At 39.7% G+C, this 19,767-nt stretch overlaps 1 protein-coding gene across 1 annotated transcript; it reads right to left on the reverse strand.

The window, feature by feature from the left end:
• Nucleotides 1-2,978: 2,978 nt before the first annotated feature.
• On the reverse strand, nucleotides 2,979-9,088 carry RAB39B (RAB39B, member RAS oncogene family). Its single transcript, XM_019716092.2, has 2 exons — nucleotides 8,670-9,088; nucleotides 2,979-5,950 (listed from the first exon to the last, which is right to left on the reverse strand). Exons 1-2 carry the CDS (start codon nucleotides 8,882-8,884, stop codon nucleotides 5,524-5,526), a joined length of 642 nt encoding a protein of 213 aa, XP_019571651.1. The 5' UTR covers nucleotides 8,885-9,088; the 3' UTR covers nucleotides 2,979-5,523.
• Between the last annotated feature and the right edge of the window lie 10,679 nt (nucleotides 9,089-19,767).

The following is a 19,767-nucleotide window of genomic DNA, read 5'->3' on the forward strand; positions in this document are numbered from 1 at the left end:
CTTTAGGAACACTTGAATGCAGTTGACCACAAGAGCCAGCAGAAGGAGGGAGGGAAACAAAGTCAAGGGGTACATTGATAGACTGGCAGCACATAGTGTTTGATTGCCTGAAGGTCCTAAAGAAGTTTAAAACAGGGTTCATGTAATAGAGTGGAAAACTAGAGGTTGTAATCAGAGAGGAATTTTAGGGGCTGTATATAACTTGATAATGTTTCAGGATAGGACCATGTGTGTATTTTACTGAAGTGAAGTACCAGTCAAGGTCACTGGATTAAACTAGGGCAAGAAAACAATCATTCATTCAAATATGTATTGATTATTCAAGCATATATCTATGCTGCAAGTTGCAGAAATACTGCTGAACAAAATAAATGAGATTCTTACTTCCATGGAGTTTACCACTGGAGAAGTAGGCAGAGGCTAGGTTATGCAAGGCCTTGTAGTCATGTTAAGAAATGTAAGGTTTATTTGGAATTTGTTCTAAATGTGATGAGTAACCATTGGTGGGTTTTAAGCAGTGGAAAGACTTCATCTTATTTCTGTTTTGAAAAGATTATTCTGGCTGTTGAGAATGTGTCATGGGAATACGAGTAGAAGAAGGAAGACCAGTTGGGAAGATATTGAAGTAGTTCGGGAAAGAGTTGATGGTGGCTTAGACAAAGGCGACAGTAATGGAAATGAAGAAAAATGGCAGACTTGGATGTATTTTGAAGATAGGGCTGAGAGTGCTCGATGATGGATTTGATATGGGAGGTGAGAGGAAGTGAAGAATTTAGGATAACTCTTAAGTTTCTGTGTTGAACAAGGAGGTGGATGGTGGTGTCATTTGTGGAGATGAGAAAGACTGGTGGGAGGAGGACATTTTGATAGATGTTGCCTTCATATTGGATATGTTGCGTTTGAGGAATTTGTGGATGTGCTTAGTAGGCAAGTTGGCTGTATTGGTCTAATGCTCAGAAGAGTGGGCGGGGTCCTTCATTTGGGAGTCATTAATGCAAAGATAGTCACTGAAGTCATGAGAGCGTGTAAGATTGTCTAGGGAGAGGACAGGATGGAGAGCGAGAAAATAATTGGGCCTCCAATGGAACTACAACACAGACTCCTGAGAGGCTTGGAGGAGGCAGAAGTCGTTCTACCAACAATGCTGGCAAAGGGCACTCCTGACTTCCTGCTTCCTCAATTCCTGTCTAAATATTTTAGTCCTTATCTTTCTGAACCCACTGCTGCATTGTGATACTACCTATTATCCACTCTCTGTGAAACTGTACTCTCCAGGTTTTCCATTCTCCCCTATAAGTTTCTTTTCCCTTTTTCGTACACCTGGAACTTTGTTGTTCCCCGGGAAGACGAAAGAGTTAGACTTGACGTTGAGCTGTGAGGAAGGATGTCAGGAGCCACGTCTTCTCTCGGACCAGGAAACTGCTTGCAGATTTTGGAAGTTGTTGGTTCCAGAACTTGATGGAGGTGAGGGAGAATTCCAGACAGAGTAAAGAGCAAGTGCAAAGGCTCTTTACAGAGTAAAGAGCAAGAGGTGCAAAGGTACTTGGTGTGTTTGAAGAACAGGAAAGAAACCTGTGTAGCTGGAGTAGAATGACCAAGGCGACAGCAGTAAGAAAAGAGGTTCCAGATGTTATGCAGTAGGGATGGACTTTATTTCTAAGGGTTCTTCTGCAGGCCATTGGAAGGACTTTGAGTTTCAAGCGAGTGAAATGATAACCACTGGAGAATGATGAGTAGATGATTGCTTGGAACTCATGTTTTATCAGGCTCCCTTTGGCTCTTGTGTGGAGCATAGACTGTGGGGGGGACAAGAGTGGAAGCAGGGAGACCAGCTGTCACAGTAACTCAGGCAATTAAGGATAGTGGCCAGGGCTAGTGTTTCAGCAGTGAAAATGGTGAAAACTTGTCAGATTCTGGTTATATTTTCAAGGCCAAACCAGCATAACTTCCAGATAGATAGTAAAATGTGAACTGTGAAAGAGAGGAGTCTAGGACTCCAAGGTTTTTGGTAAGAGTACATGGAAAGACAAAGTTGCCATTTACCGAGGGGAAGGCTATGGGAGGAACCAATTTGGAGAGGAAGATTAGGAGCTTGGTTTGGGATGTGTTCAATCTCTGATGCCTAATAGACATTCAGATGGAAATGTTGGGTAGAGAAGTTTGTTATAAAGGTCTGGAGTCCAAAGAGACAAGTTGGAGGAGATATAAATTTAGGACTCCTTGGCTTATAGGTGGTATTTACAGCCACGGAACTGAATGAAGTCACCAAGAGTATTAATATAACTGAAGAAAAGATGATCTAGCCCTGGGGAGTGTTTTAAGGAAAATGGAGTGATAAACTATATGAAAATGCTATTGCACCATCGGTCCTTCCTTCTTTCCTTCCTTCCTCCCTTCCTAATTCCTTCCTTCCTTCTCTCCCTCCCTCCTTCCCTCATTCACTCATGACCATAAACGTGATATAGCTGTGCAGAACTCAGCCTACTTATGCCTAGACTCAGAATCAAATATCTTTTTTTTTCTTTTACCCTTCCCTAAATGTGTACTACAAACCCTAGGCAACATTCTGAACTATTGTGCTCCAATCTGGGCCCCACACTGCAAGCGATCCTGACACCAAAAGCACATCCAGTAGGACTTGAAAAAGCTGAGGCAATTCAGCCTGGAGAAAAGACTTACCAGGGAAGACAATAGTTGTAATCAGCTAACTAGCGTCAGAATTAAAATCCTTAACTAAAAATGGCAATGATTCAGATTTAGGCCTGAGACAACCAACTTTTCCAAAGTGGCAGTAATGAGGTCTCTGACTTTCAACATGATGCTCATACAACTTTCAAAAATCATATTCTCTTTCTGGCTTTGAGATACTGGTGACTACTGTGGTGCATAGTATGTCATATCTAATTGATATCCATGGTAGTGGTTGCTACACTAGAGTGACAGGTTCTGGAAACAGCTACCAACACACACTTGGAATCTCACAGTCACAGAATCAACCATTTTACTAAATACAAGCATATTTTCATTCACATACAGCTAAAGAAAACATTTTTTTTTTCACATTTCATTACAGTGCACAACAAAGTGAGGAAAAGTATACAGTACATTTTATTCTGGAATATGAGACAATCTAATCCAACATGCAGGTTTGGTCTTTGTTACAAGTTAGTTTATCTTTTCTTTACCTATGTAGTAAAATAGCTTCTAAAGCTTTATCCTTAGTATTGTATTAACACCTGATTTTTTTCACACTTATTTTCTAAAACCCACTTATTGCAGTGACAACAGCACTGAATTCTACGAAAATGATTTGTAAAGTTTCTAGAACTTGTTTAAGTAATTAAGCTCAGCCACCTCTGCTGGATCGATGCTGAGTATTTTTAAACCTGCCTAAAAAATGCAAGGAATGGGGAAAGTATACATATAATGTATTTTAGTCAAGAAAACTGTAGAGAAGTTTTGTTTCTATCATCTTCTTTTTTGAACTGACAGAATCCAGTCAACTCTCATTTATCCACTGGATAATCTTGCTTTCAGAATCTTTTAAACATAATTAAGTATAGTAGTTGATAAACTCTGTGTTAAGCCAATTCACCATCTTCTATTGGCCTTCTACCATCACAAAACTGGCAACTTAACTACTCCACCCTCGCCTGGTCTTGTTAAATGAATGCAGAGATGATCAGTTCCGTTGTAGTTGATGCTGCAGGTTGGTCCAAGGTGGTTTGTTTCCATGATTTTCATTATTTGGATTCTTTATTCTGGCTGAAGTAAATTCCCAAACTTTCAAATTCATTTATATTCAAGTTTAACATATATCTCAAAGCCATTTACCATTCTCGGGCTTTCCTATCACAACGAATATGAGAAATCTGTCTCTAATCAGAACTGTTTTCTTACTGTGAAAAGTATATGGCTTTTGCCTAGCTGACCTGGCTACAATCCAAAAAATAATTTAAAGCATCACCTCTCTTCAAGAATATAATGGAAACCCAAGCCAAGCATGCCAACTTTCTGATGCCGTTATCTGTCTGTTCACCTGAGAATTAAGAGCTGACTCTCTCGGGCAGACAGGAACCTAGTGCAGATTTGGGCAAACAGGTGGCAAAGGTCATTGTGAGGTGAGCAGTTTGTCCCCATCCCACTTCCATTGCTGTGTTTCGTTCCTTTTAATAATATGGCCACTGTGTTTCAGTGATAAGAACACTTCTAGCCTACACAGTTCTAATGTGTTTTGTTGTGCAGTTATTCACTTGTTTCAAGCCCTCTTGTCAATAATACCTGAATGGGCTTTAGCTTTGATTCACCCCTACGTTCCCTCAGGACTATAGCTCAGTTGTAATCAATAAGGAAACATATCCTAACATGTAGAGAACATTTATTTACACTCATATCTCTTCCAAAGTGAACAAACTAACAGCTCATTCATCTGACAGCAGGATGATGCACCGAAACAAGAACTCAGGGTCATAGTTTTTCCACTTGGCCAAGTGAGTCTCCTGCCTCTTAGCTTACTTGTGTAAAATGGGGAAGAAAACCTCACTGGCCTGTTATGAGCGTCAAGTACATCACTCAAGTGACTGTAACGCATCTGTAAGGGTCACAGTTCCTCCTGCTGAGCGGGTACTCAGTACAGGACTGAGGAACCACAGTTTGCCTCTTTTCAGAGACAATCCCTGTGCTATGGCCGCCATGACCCGAAGAGACAGGCATGCTGTTCACTTCTAGGTTACAGTCACCAATGCAGTGAAACCCCAGACATGGTCAGAGGGAAAAGAGGGTATGGCGTTTGGGTTGGTGCTCCTCTCTTCTATTTCCAGGCTATTTTGCCTGGGACAATTTCTTTGACACGGCTGGTGATTCTATCACAGGGGTGTACATTTTCCCCGGTGTGGTAATAACAGTGTGTAAAGAGCCTCCCTTTTCATATTCACACCATTGTTTTTTTACTAGAATACCAGGACTTGAAAGGGTCTCAGTCAATAGCTGGTCCATGCCCCTCATTTTACAGACGAACTGTTTGGAAGCTAATTGGTATCTTTTAACTGAACACGGCACACACTTGGTGTAGGATATTCTCACTGATTAAATTGATCTCAGTCTTTTTTTTTTCTTTTTTTTTTTTAGTTTTGCTAATTGTTTTCAATGTGACAAATTATTTTCCCTTATATATGTTTGTGACGTATGAATGAGCTGAAATACCAAGAAATAGTTGTCCTGTCTGTGGGTATATTTTGGGGGGGCCTGGCTCTCGAGACCTCAGGCCCTTGACATGTGGTCCACAAGGGGCACGTGGAGTAGCCACTGCCCAGCATGGGCCACAGACCAGTGCCTGGCCCATGTCAGTAATTCAGTCCCTCAGTCACAGCACGCCCCCATCCTGTCAGAGTACCCCTTGAGAAGGAGGCTCACTGGGTATCCACAATGGAGGTTGAGTTCTCTTCAGTCACACAAAGATTCTATTCTTTTTGATCACTTTTAAGTTCAGGTGGGAGAGCATGTTTTGGAAATCAAAAGGGCTGACTAGCACAAACATCTCCTGTCTGATTTGACAACCTCTTCCGAAGAGTGAACCACATTTGGTACAAATCCACTCTTCACCCCTTCCCAGCCCTCCTGGATTGTAATATCCCCCCTTTTAACCAGCTCATATATGTCTCTTGTCAGGTCTGTGAAGGCTTTCTCCACATTAATGGCATCTCGGGCTGACGTTTCAATGTACTTCATGCCATACGCAGCAGCCAGTTTCTCTGCCTCGTGGCGAGTCACTTGCCTCTGTGTATCCAGGTCACACTTGTGACCCACCAGAACAAATACAATTTGGTAGGGCTGAACGTGTACTTTGGTCTCTTCTAACCACTCATGGACATTCTGGAAGGACCTGCGGTTGGTAATGTCAAATAAGAGAAGGCCACCTACTGAGTTCCTGTAGTAGGCGCGAGTGATGGACCTAAAACACAAGAAAGAAGTCAAGAATGAAGGCCATGCCCAAACTGCTGTGCAACCGAATACAAATATCATTCAATAATAATGATAATAATAATAATAATATGTGAATTTTCCATTGGGCCAAGTTTTGAGATGGCATCTTCTACAAATGAATGCTCATGACTTACAGGCATTTCCCATCGATTCGGGTAGAAGCACAGCTAACTCTCCCACCCCCACATCTGAATAACTGAATGAGACGTCCTCTTCTGCGAAATGGGATACCTAAGTCAGTTATCATGAGGCAAAATGAAATAATGGATGTTAACGTGTTCTGTTATCTGGAGAGCTCATTACAAATTCTAAACATTTTTAAAAATGAATTTATAATGATTGAGAAAATGCTCATAAGTATATAGGTATATTGCAACACACTCCATTTTTTCCCATCTATCATTACCACGTTTGCCTTTCTATTTTTCTATTATTATTATTATTATATTATTATTATTTTAATCTAACAGGGGTCCTCAATCTCTTCTGTGAGGAGAAACACAATTCTGTTTGTTTTTCTCCCCAGACCATTAAGAATAGGAAAAAGAGAGATAGATGGTCTGCAAAGGCCTTGGGCAAAGTGCCTCTCAGCCATACTTCCTGACATATTTCAGAGAGGCTGAATACAGAGCCACCAGCTGGAAAAACTGCCTAAATTTTCAAAGTTTCCCCATAAAATGACATGATTTAGTTAAAGCATTATAATTAGAATATTTCTAAAATCTATTATACATTTGCTGTGCTTCTTAAACAGAAGAAACCTCATCTATTTTAACTTCTTGATTTGAGGAGATTGATTATCAATATACATCATGGTACGTTAGAGCTTATTAGAGGGTGTAGAATTATTTGCTTCTACAATCTCTTGCTTTAGATTACTGTGCTTTTTGATCTATGTCTATTTTTAGGTTTCATCTGTTTTCTTGGATGAAGAAGATATAAATAATGAAGGACTCAATACCTTATAGCTTAGGGCAAATGACTCAATGATAACAGAGCGAACATCCAGGGGATTAAAGTCCCAACTAGAGGATGGTAAGAGCAAACCTTACAAATGATTCCAAGTCTCCAGAACCTGGCAAATCAGCCCCGGGGAATGAAGGTGTTTCTAATTCCCTTATGTTTGAAGATTCATGGATAATCGTAGGTGTACCAGAAGATTCGACATGATCAAACAAAGGTTTTGATTTGTGAACAGCTTGGCTCAAAACATCAATAAGCAAGCTCTAGAGCTGTTTCAAAACTCTAAAATACATTATGATATTAGTATTTAGGAAGTAACGAAGACCTTTCTAAGCACAACATAAGGCTACATAAAAATTAAGACCTTCTGTACATCAAAAAGATTTTCTTAAAGTTCAAAGACAAACGACAAACTGGGAAAATATTTTACAACATATGTGACAGAGAAGTATTAATATTCCTAATCTTAAAAGAACTCTTACAAATCAATGTCACCCAATAATAATGATCAGTGGATATGAAAAGGCTGTTCATAGAGATATTCCAATAAACACATAAAAGACACTTTTCTTCACTTATAATATGCAAAATGCATTTATAAGTTCAAAGTGAACCTGTACAAGGATATTTGCCAGGGTGTTGTTCGTGGAAGTGGGGAGTTGGAGACAACTTAAGTTCGAGTTAGCTCTTCTCCTTACCCCTTTTCAACTACCTAGCCAGTATTTTCTATGCTCAATTACTGTTCGATAAATAAATGATCATGAACATGGGCTATTGAGTCTTTTTGTTCTAGCTCCTGATGCTCTATATGCCTTTAGCTCAGATTGCTCCCTCAAAGTTTTCTGTGTACATTGCTCTCTCCCACTTCTGTCTTTACACATGCCGTTTCCTCTCCCTGGGCTTTTCCTGTCATCCTCGTCAGGCCTCATCTTTGCCAGGTAGCCTTCCCTCCTCTGTATATATTATACATAGAATTCCAAATGATACGTACTACAAATGAAAAGCAAAGGGTTGTACAAGAAGATTAAACCTGTTCATTGATTACTCGTTATATGCTGAGAGTTATAGTTGGGAGTGGGCACACAAATATAAACAAGACAGTCTTTTGTGTAATTGCTGATTATCTACTTCTCCCCACTATGCTAGCACAGTTCTCAGAGGGAAGGGCCTGTGTCGGTTTTGTTTACATGGCATCTCCTTGTGTGAGTTTCCTCAGAAAGAAGCCTGATGCCTGGCATGCAGTGGGGTGATCACTGTGCGCTGGTGGCAGGAAGGAATGAATCCCCAGTACCTCTTTCATATGTATATGACATAATATATCTGTATCTGAACCTATGCCTATCTCTATTTCTGTCTCCATATCACCTGTCTGTATCCGTCAGTTATGTTGGGATGACCTGGGAACATTTTTAAAAGTACGTAGCATAGGGACCAAGATTGATGAATTACAGTGATCCATTCCAGACGGTTTGTTAGCCACCAAGGGGCAGGTTGGTGGAGTTGTGGTGCAAGCAATACGTATTATTGACCGGCCTTCCCTGCCAGGGCGCTTCTTTCCCTGCACCGCACGCGCGGGTCGCTGAAGGTGGGCTTAAGCAGAAACCCCTAGACCTTCGGTAACGTCCATACGGGCCGCGACCAGGACCGGGAAGTCCTCTTTCCCCAGGGGCTGTGTACGCTCCGAAGACCCTCCCACTGCCCGCGGGCCCGGGCTGCGCTCCCACCTGAACCTCTCTTGACCCGCGGTATCCCAGATCTGAAGCTTGATGCGTTTTCCTGGCTCGATCTCCACCAGACGGGAGAAAAAATCCACCCCCACGGTGGGGTCCGAAACCTGGGCAAAGCGGCCCTCGGTGAAGCGGCGGATGAGACAGGACTTGCCCACCGTGGAATCCCCGATGACAATGAGCCGGAACTGGTACAGCCAGATGGCTTCCATGGCCGGGGGTCGGCAGGTCTCCTTGGCCCGGGCCGTGTGCGGCGAGAGGGGGTGTCCCGCCCAGGCCTCGGAGAGCGCGGTTCGGTCCGGATCTAGACGCGCCGCGAGCGCATCGCTTGCCTGGGAGCCCGAGGCGAGGTAGGCCCAGGCGCAGGGAGAGCTGAGGGATGGATGCTGCGCTCACTGAGGTGATGAAATGGCAGCAGCATCAGCACCACGCACTCTGACTCATCACTGACAACCGCGCTACTGTAATCCCCCGCGTAGACGCGACGTCTGGGGCCGCCGCACTTTCTGTAAAAGGAGCGCACAGGAAAACAGCCGAAAAAACGCCCCTTCCCTTCCTTTCTAATCCCTCCACCCACCCCCTCTTCTTAATTAAAAAGGTTATCTATCTATCTTTCAAATTGCAAAAGTAATATTTTTTCATTAAAACTGGGGAAACAATACAAAAATGTACACAAAAAAGAAAGTCCATAATTATCTGCCCCCTCCCTCCCCAAGATATTAACATAACGCTTGGTACATACTCTTCCCACGGATTTCCATGAAAATGTATTTACATCTATATGTGTGTGTATACACATATAGACATATACATATATAATAAAACATGTATACATATATACATTGATTGCTTTTTAATTTTACAAAAACTGACCCATTACTCTGGCACTCGCTTTTTACAATTAACAAAGAATCATAGACATCTCTCAATTTCCAACTAATCTTATTTTGCCATGACAATGCTGCAATAAACATTTTCTTAAGTATAGTCACGCATACATTATTCCCATGGAATAGACTCTTACAAGAGGGCTTAGTAAGTCAAAGAGCATGCGTACTTTAATGGATATAGGCATTACATGTAATTTGCAAAAAATATTTACCAATTTAAATTCTAGTCAGCAATTTCTGAAAAATCCATTTCTTTGCATTATTTCAAGCATCGTATGTTATATTCTTTCATAATTCTTCCCAATCTGATGTAGTTAAAAAAGTGTCGCTGGTTTATTTTACCTTTCCTGACTACTAATGAGCTCTTGTGCAGTGGCCATTTGCATTTCCTCTGGGAATTGCCTCTTTAAATCCTTTGTGCTTTTCATATGTAATCTTTTATAATGGCTTTACTCATTTTTTTTTTCATTTTTAAACAGTTTTATTGATGTATAATTCACATAACCACACAATTTGCTCACTTAAAGTGCACAACTCAATGAAGTCATAGAGTTGTGAAGCCATCACCATAAATTTAAGATATTTTCATCACCTCAAAAAGAAGCTTCTACCTTTTAGCCAACATCCCTCTGTCCCCCTTCCCTCCTAGCGCTAGGCAAACACTAATAGTTCTAATAGTTTTTTGGCAAAATCTTTCAGGTTCTCTCTATATAGCATCATGTCATCTGCAAATAATAAGAGTTTTACTTCTTCTTTTCCAATTTGGATACTTTTATATCTTTTTCTTTACTGATTGCTCTGGCTGGGAATTCCAGTACTATGTTAAATAAAATTAGGCATCCTTGTCTTGTTTCTAATCTTAAGGAGAATGCTTTTACCAGCTGAGTATACTCTTAGCTATGGGTTTGTCATATGTGGCCTGTATTGTTTAGGTGTGTTCCCTCTATTCCCATTTTGCTGAGAGGTTTTTTTTCTCTCTCATAAATGGATGCTGGATTTTGTTTGCTGGGAGTTTTTTGATTACTGATTCGATTTCATTAGTGGTAATTTGTCAGTTCAGATTTTCTGTTTCTTCTTGTTTCAGTCTTGGAAGATTGCATGTTTCCAGGAATTTATCCATGTCTTCCAGGTTGTCCAATTTGTTGGCATATAATTGTTCGTAATATTTTCTTATAATCTTTTGTATTTCTGTGATGTCAGTTGTCATTCTTTCATTTCTGATTTTATGTGTATGGGTCATCTCTCTTTTTTTATTGATGAGCCAGGTTAAAAGTTTATCAATTTTGTTTATCTTTTCAAAGAACCAGCTCTTGGTTTCATTGATCTTTTGTATTGTTCTTTTAGACTCTATTTTGTTTATTTCCTCACTGATCTTTACTATTTCCTTCATTTTAATCATGTTGGGCTTTATTTGCTGTTCTGTTCTTTTTCCAGTTTCCTTAGGTGTAAATTTAGACTGTTTGAAATTTTTCTTGTTTCTTTAGGTAGGCTTGCATTGCTATGAATTTCTCTCTTCATACTGCTTTCACTGTGTCCCATAGATTTTGGGTCATTGTATTTTCATTTTCATTTGTGTCAAGGTATCTTTTGATTTCTTCCTTGATCTCATTGTTGACCCATCCGTTAATTAGTAGCATGTTATTTAGCCTCCATGTGTTTGTGCGTTTTTCAGTTTTTTTTCTGGTAATTGATTTCTAGTTTTATACCATTGTGGCCAGAGAAGACACTTGATATGATTTCAATCTTCTTAAATTTATTGAGACTTGTTTTGTGGCTTAACCTGTGGTCTAACTTGGAAAATGTTTCATGTACAGATGAAAAGAATGTATATTCTGCTGCTTTAGGGTGAAATGCTCTAAAAATATCAATTAAATCCATCGGGTGTAGTGTGTCATTTAAGGCTGCTGTTTCTTGTTGATTTTATGTCTGGTAGATCTGTCCATTGGTGTAAATGGGGTGTTAAAGTCCCCTACTATGAATGTATTACTGTCTATCTCTACTTTTATGTCGGATTATATTTGCTTTATATATTTAGGTGCTTCTATGTTGGGTGCATAAATGTTTATGAGGGTTATAGCCTCTTGTTGGATTGCTCCCTCTATCATTATGTAATGTCCCTCTTTGCCTCTTATTATAGCCTTTGTTTTAAAGTCTATTTTGTCATAAAAGAATTGCTACCCCAGCTTTTTTGTCATTTCCATTTGCATGAAATATCTTTTCCATCCCTTTACTTTCATTCTATGTGTGTCTTTCAATGTAAGTGAGTCTATTGTAGTCAGCCTATGCATGGGTCTTGTTTTCTTATCCCTTCAGCTACCCTGTGTCTTTTGATTGGAGCATTTAATCCATATACCTATAAACTGATTATTGATAGATACATAATTATTGCCATTTATCATTCATCTTTATATTCTTCCCCCACCCTTTCTTCTTCTTAAAGAAGTCCCTTTAACTTTTCCTGTATACTGGTTTGGTGGTGATGGACTCCTTTAGCTTTTCCTTGTCTGGGAAGCTCTTTATCTCTCCTTCAATTTTAAATGATCGCCTTCTTGCTTTTCTTCACTTTGAATATTTTGTGCCAATCCCTTCTTGCCTGCAGTTTCTGCTGAGAAATCAGCTGGAAATCTTATGGGAGCTCCCTTGTAAGTAACTAGTTGTCTTTCTCTTGCTGCTTTTAGGATTTTCTCTTTGTCTTTAACCTTTTTCATTTTAATTATACTGTATCTTGGTGTGGGCCTCTTTGAGTTCATCTTGTTTGGGAATCTCTGCACTTCCTGGGCTTGTATGTCTATTTCTTTCGACAGGTTAAGAAAGTTTACAGCCTTTAGTTCTTCAAGTAGGTTCTCAATCCTTTGCTTTCTCTCTTCCCCTTCTGGTACCCCAGTGATACGAATGTTGGTATGTCTGATGTTGTCCCAGAGTTACCTTAAACTATCCTCATTTCTTTTTGGATTCTTTTTTCTTTTTTGCTGTTTTGATTGGGTGATTTATGCTACCTTTGCTTAAATTCATCCTTTGTTTCATGTAATCTGCTGGTGATTCCTTTTATTGTATTCTTTAGATCTGACTGGTTTCTTTTTTTATCATTTCTGTGTCCTTTTTTTATGCTTGCTATCTCTTACTTGAAGTTCTTGAGCTTCCTTATAACCATTGTTTTGAATTGTGTATGTGGTAGGTTGCTTGCTTCCATTTTGTTTAGTAGTTTTTCTGAAGTTTTCTCCTGTTCTTTAATTTGGGGCAGATGTCTTCATTTTCTCATTTGGCTGTCTATCTGTGTTTGTTTCTATGTATTAGGTAGATCCGCTATGTCTCACCATCTTGGCCAGGTGGTCTCATGTAGTAGGTGCCCTGTGGGGCCCAGTGGCACAGTCTCTCTGGTCACCTGTGCCAGGAGTGTCCCTTCTGTAGGTTGTGTGTGCCCTGATGTTATAGTTGAGCCTTGATTGCTATTGGCATGTCCCTGGGTGGGATTGATCCTCAGGCTGACCAGCTGTGTGGTATTACCATGTCCATAGCTTACAGGCTGCTGTGCAGGGGGTTTACCCCAAGAAGCAGGATTCAACTTAGTGGGCTCTGGTGCCTGTTCAGACCACCCTCAATGTGTGCTCTTGTGGGGCTAATTTGGTGGTGCTCTGCTGTGGTTTGAAGCTGACCTCCAGGTTTGGTTCTGGAGCTTCTTGGCAGGGTCTCTGGTGCAGGCCCAGGTCATCCCCTGCCTGTGACCAACTGGGGACTACCTGGTAGAAGCTACAAAGCCATCTGCAGTTGTTCACTGCCTATGGTGGATCTGGAGGCAAGTGGGTGAGTCCACATTGCAACCTGAGGATTGCTGCGACAAGTACCAGGCCTGGGGTAGCTCTGCAATAAGCCCAGGATATTCCAAGGCCTGCTGCCACCAGCTGGCTCCCATAAATCTCAGCTGCTGATAAAGCCTTGTGCAGTACATGAGTTGGGTGAGGTGGTATATCAGAGAGTCACCAGAGTGAGAGGAGTTGTGTCCACCAAGTTAGTGTAGATTCTGGTTTGGTGCCATTGCTGAGCCTGGAGCTACTCAGTAAGGGTCTCAGAGCACACTCAGGCCAGTCACCGCCTGCCTGGGGCCCGTGGACTCTGATAATTTTCCAAGAAACTGTGCAATGTGAACACCAAAAACCCCCCAAACAATCTAATTTAAAAAATAGGCAGAAGACATGAAGAGACATTTCTCCAAAGAAGACATACACAGAACCAATAGACATATGAAAACATGCTCAACATCACTAATCATCAGAGAAAAGCAAATAAAAACTACAATGAGATACCACCTTACTCCTGTCAGAATGGCTGTCATGAATAAGTCAACAAACAGCAAATGTTGGCGAGGATGTGGAGAAAAGGGAACCCTCATGCACTGTTGGTGAGATTGCAAATTGGTGTAGCCACTATGGAAAATAGTATGGAGGTTCCTCAAAAAATTAAAAATAGAACTACCTTATGACCCAGCAATTCCACTTCTGGGTATTTTTCAAAGAAATCCAAAACACTTCTTTGAAAAGATATATGCACCCCTATGTTCACTGCAGTGCTATTTACAATAGCCAAGATATGGATACAACCAAAATTCCATCAATAGATAATTGGATAAAGAAATTGTGGTACATTTATACAATGGAGTATTACTGTGCTTAAAAAAAAAAGAAATCTTATCATTAGCAACAACATGGATTGACCTAAAGAATATTATGCTAATTGAAATAAGTCAGACCAAGAAAGACAAATCCCATATGATTTAACTTATATGTGGAATCTAAAGAACAGAATAAATGAGCAAACAAAACAGAAATAGACTCAGAGATACAGAGAATAAAACTGATGCTTGCTAGATGAGAGGTGGGTTGGGGGGTGGGGGAGAAGGTGAAGGGATTAGAAAGTACAAATTGGTAGTCACAAAATCGTCACGGGGATGTGAAATATAATATGGGGAATATAGTCAATAATGTAAAGATCATATAGGGTGTCAAGTGGGTACTGGGCTTATCAGGGGAGTCACTTCATAGATTGTGTAGATGCCTTACACCTGAAGCTCAAGTAGAATAATAATGAATGTAAACTATTATTAAATATATATGTTCATATACACACACACTCACTCACACACTGGGGGTGCCAAAAAATGTATACAAGTGGACACTTTGGTCAACATTGCTAAAGCAGTAGTTTGCCACATTCACAAGTGTCTGGATGCTGATGGTACCCACTTTGAGCATCTCTTGTAATTGCAGAAGTCAAACGTGACTTGTATTCATCTTTTGCTATCAGTATATATATTGAGTATTACAATTCCCCCTTCCTTTTCTTCCGCCTTCCCGCCCCACTCCGGTTCAAGCCGTTGTTTCTCAATCTAGTTGTGTAGGACACAGCTCCCTGGCCCAGGCTGGTATGAGCCTTGTGCTCCCCCTGGCTGAGGCAGTCGGTCGCCAGTCATCCCTCAGCTGCTCACAGCAGCCCACAGCAACACACTGGCTCACGTTGGCTGCCGGCCACTCACTCTGGCCACCGGCCGCTCATGACTGCAGACAGCAGCCTGTGGCAGCCCACAGCAGCTCACCCCAATCTCCAGCTGCTCACTGCGGCCCAGCTCCAGGGAGAGCTGTTGTTCACAATCTTAGCTGTAGATGGTGCAGCTCACTGGCCCATGTGGGGATCGAACTGGCGACCTCAGTGTTAGGAGCGCGCCTCTCCAACCACCTGAGCCACCAGGCCAGCCCGAGTATTACCAGTTTTGTTCTCTCTCTCTCTCTCTCTCTCTCTCTCTCTCTCCATATATATATATATATATATATATATATATATATATATATATATATTCACAGGATGTAAAGTACAGCATATGGAGTATTGTCAGTGGTATTGTAATATCTATGTATGATGTCAGAGGGGTAGTCAACTTGGGGGGTTATCACTTTGTGAGGGGTGTAAACGTCTAATCATTATGTTTTTTGTACACCTGATACTAATACAAAAAAAAAAAAAAAAGAAAGAAAAGAAAAGAAAGAGTGCAATGTGTGCTGCGCTGGCTGCTAGAAAGAAAGTGCCTTGCCTCTGGAGTTGGGGGAGTTGGGTGTGGGGTATCTCAGTGAACTATCAGGGCAGAGCAAGCAGAGCTCAGCAGGCCAATCAGATTCAGATTTGGCCGTAAGCGTAGAGGGAGGGCTCAACACAGGAAAGATGGAGACTGCTTGCCAGCTGCACCGCCCAAATCCCCCTCACAGGGAAAATAGTGACTGTCCTCCACGACTTGCCACAAACCCACACACCTCAGTCTGCCCCCTGCATGCCTCTGAAGCCTCCTGAGTCATCGCTGCCCCGCTGGAGCCCAAGGTGAGTGCCTGTGCTCGAGCAAATCTGTGCATGGACACTTTAAGAGGACGTCTCAGTTTCCTGCAGTTTTCCATCCCATCCCAAGTGTCAGGATCCCTACTGGTTTTCACAGCCAGATATTGTGGGGGCTCCTCTTCCTGGCACTGGTACTCCAGGCTGGGGAGCCGGGTGTGAGGTGGGGTCCCTGGCTCCTTGGGTGGGAGGACCTCTGCAGCCAAGCTATCCCTCCTGATTCTCAAACACCACATGCAGACATGGGGCCGGCCTGTTTTGCGTCTCTGCCTCTCTTACTAGTCTCCACGTGGTCTCTTCTTTATATCCTTAGTTATAAAACGTCTGTTCACCCAGATTTAAGGTGGTTCTCTACTTTGATTGTTCTATAATTTAGTTGTAATTTTAATGATCTCGAGGAGGCAAGCATAGCATTTATCTACTCCGCCATCTTGGATCTCTCGCTATATCTCCATCTTATACTAAATTTTCATATGTATTGGGTATATTTTTGGACATTCTGTTCACTTACAAGTTCTGCTTGTCCATCCACGAACCAGAACCACCCTGTTTTATTAAAGACACTTTATTGTATATTTTAATATCTGGGAAGTCTACTTTTCCTTCATAGATTTTTTGCTTTCAGTTTTTTCCTGGCTATTCTTTTATGCTTGTGTTTCCATATGAACTTAGTATCATATAGCTAGGTCCATAAAAAGCCTGTTGGCACTTTTATTGGGATTACAATACATTTATAAATTACCTTATGGAGAACTGACATCTTTGTGGTGTTGAATTATCCTATCCAAGAACAAGGGAAGCCTTTCAATATGCTGAAGATTTCATTTGTGTCTTTTAAGCTTTTTCTAGTATAAGTTTGAACATTTCTTGTTGTTTATTCCTAAATATTTCACCTTTCTTGCTGCTCTTATAAATGGGGTTTTCTCTACCACCATGTCCTCTAACAAGTTATTGTTTATATATATGAAGGCTATTGATTTCTGTGTGTTACTGCTCCTTTACTGAACTCTGTTTTTTGGTAGTTTTATTATTTCTCTAGAGGTTGGCAATACTGCATAGGTTGGCAATCTTTTGCAAAGAGCTAGAGAGTATTTTAAACTTGCCAACAGGCAAAACTGAGAATATTATATAGGTATCTATTTATATAACAAAAGAATAAAAACATTTCCCAAAACTTTTATTGATGAAATTCAAAATATAATAATTAAATATATATATTTTTTGTAATACAGGTTTATTAATGTGAAGGTTACAATTCTTTTTGGGGATAACTTTTTGCTTAACTAAGGTTCAAAGTTAGTGTTCCTTACCATCAAAATCAATTCAAATGATGTTCATCTGTTAATGCTTATCTGTAATGAGATTTTTATACATTTCATTTTTGAGTATCTCTTTTTTTAAAGAGATAGATATTGTCAAGTACTGATGTCAATCTATAGACATATGATTTTTTATTTAAACTTTTTATTGTGGAAGAATTTAATATTTATAGAAAAGTTGCAAAGACAATGCAGAGAGTTCTGTATCTCCCAATTCAGTTTCTTTTATCATTAATATCTTACTTGACCGTAGTACACTTGTAAAAACTAAGCAAACAACATTGGTATATTACTAATAACTAGTCTCCACACTTTATTCAAAATTCACTACTTTTTCCTAATATCCCCTTTCTTTTCTGCTATCCCATCTAGGATACCACATTACATTTAGTCATCATGTCTCCTTAGTCTCCTCTAGTTTGTGACAGTTTCTTAAAGTTTCCTTGTTTTTGACGATATGGAGAGTTTTGAGGAGTAAGGATAAGGGATTCTGTAGAATGTTTCTCAATTGGGATTTGTGTGACATTATTCTCATGCTTAGACTGGTTAGGATTAGACTGGACTATGGGTTTTTGGTACGAAGATCACAGAGGTTAACTGCTATTTTCATCATATCATATCAAGGGTAACTGCTACCAATATGGCTTGTCTCTCAAGTAACAGGCTATTAGGGGAAGAATAAGCATCACTCAAGGACTTTACCTCCTCTTCTGTGGAAGATGTTAGTGTGTTTTAGGTTGTATGAAGGATAGTTGTATCATGTTTGGGGGAATTAAGACCTTATTATTGTCTTTATTTGGAGATTAAGTTTGATGTAAGGAGATTTGTATAAGTACCAAGTTGACAATGGTTAGATTTGTGATGGTTGATTTTATGTGTCAAATTGAATAGACTAAGGACACCAAAATAGGTGGTAAACATTATTCCTGAGTGTGTCCATGAGGGTATCTCCACAAACTACTGCTTGAGCAATGTTGACTAAAATGTTAACATCTCTTAAAATGTGTATACATTTTTTGGCACGTGTGTGTGTGTGTGTGTGCATCTATATCTCTCTATATCTATCTATCTATGTCTATCTATATATCTATCAGTATTGATATCAATATCGACATCGATATTGATATCAATGTAAATAGATATATCAGAACTGTTTACCCATATCCCCTTGAGAAACTTTGTCAGTTACACAAAGTGTTTATGTACAGTTTCGTTTGTCTTTAGTTTTATGTTTTTCAGTGAAAACACTATTTTCCTAAGTTACTTTTACCAATTCCTCCCCCACCACCTTCTTGTTTGGCTAACAAATGAGCCACTCAAGCTTATTTTGATTGCAGCCTCTTTTCATTTTTTATTTTTGTGAAAAATTATGTTGTGATGAGCTATTCATATTTAAATGTTCTAATTTTTCTGACTGTTACTTTTCTATGAGTTAAGAGTATTGTAATGAGTGCTTAGTCTGCCAATGTATGTTGGATTCTTTTAGCACAGCTATAGTCTCATTACATAATAAACACAATACTTTGCCATCTAATTTGACAACAATGTAATCCACATTCCATTGCGCCTTAAAAGTGCAACATTTGAATTCTACTTTTCTTTTTTTCTTTTGTTTTGATTTTGACATGATAGGTATGCACTGGTAATAAAAAAATAAAATAAAATGTTGTGACACAGCAATATGTGTAGCACTTGACATGCTGTGTCACCGTGATTTGTAGTGTGCCAAGCAGCAGTGCAAAGTGATGAGAGTACCACATGTGATCTCTGTTACAACTAAACTCTGCCACTAAGTAGCATGAAAGCAGCCATAGGCAAAATATAAACAGATCAGTGTGGCTGTGTTTCAATAACACTTTATTTATGGGCACTTAAATTTGAATTTTGTATAATTTTCACATTTCACAAAATATTTATTTTCTTTTAATTTTTTCTAACCATTTAAAAATGCAAAAATTGGCAGTGGGCTGCATTTGATCTGTGGGCCATAGTTTGCTGACCTCTGCTCTAAGGTTTTAAAGGTATACTATTATATCATCTGTACATAGAGATAGTTTTGCTTCTTTTCCAATTCTTGTGCCTCCGATTTATTTCTCTTGTATAATTTCATTGACCAACCCCTATAGTACAAAGTTTATTGGTCATGGAAGTAGATAGAGGACACTGTTGCCTTATTGCTTGTCTTAGTGGAAACATTTGTAGTGATTTCCCATTAAGTAAGATTCTGGTTGTAGGGCTGAATTAGATATAATTATGATAAGAATATAACCATTGATTCCTACTTTCTTGATTGTTTTTGTCAGGGATTGTATTTTGTTTAAGGCTTGTCAGGATTTCTTATGATAACCATACATATAAATATCATATACCATATTAATAGATTAAGTAATATATGTGTATATGTATTTTACTATTATCATTTATAATATATATTATGACTAATATTGAAACAACCTTGTAGTCTTGGAATAAATCCTACTTGGTGATAGTGTGTTATTTTCTTAATGTGATTGG

This window comes from Rhinolophus sinicus, chromosome X (assembly GCF_036562045.2).
Source record: "Rhinolophus sinicus isolate RSC01 chromosome X, ASM3656204v1, whole genome shotgun sequence".
NCBI classification, from domain to species: Eukaryota; Metazoa; Chordata; class Mammalia; order Chiroptera; family Rhinolophidae; genus Rhinolophus; species Rhinolophus sinicus.

What these genes read in the sequence shown, in the direction of transcription:
- RAB39B (XM_019716092.2), bottom strand. Translation starts at nt 8,884, where the DNA reads ATGGAAGCCATCTGGCTGTACCAGTTCCGGCTCATTGTCATCGGGGAT. An exon ending in GCGGGTCAAGAGAGGTTCAG is followed by an intron (nt 5,951 to 8,669) that starts GTGGGAGCGCAG and finishes CTTGTGTTTTAG; the next exon opens with GTCCATCACTCGCGCCTACT.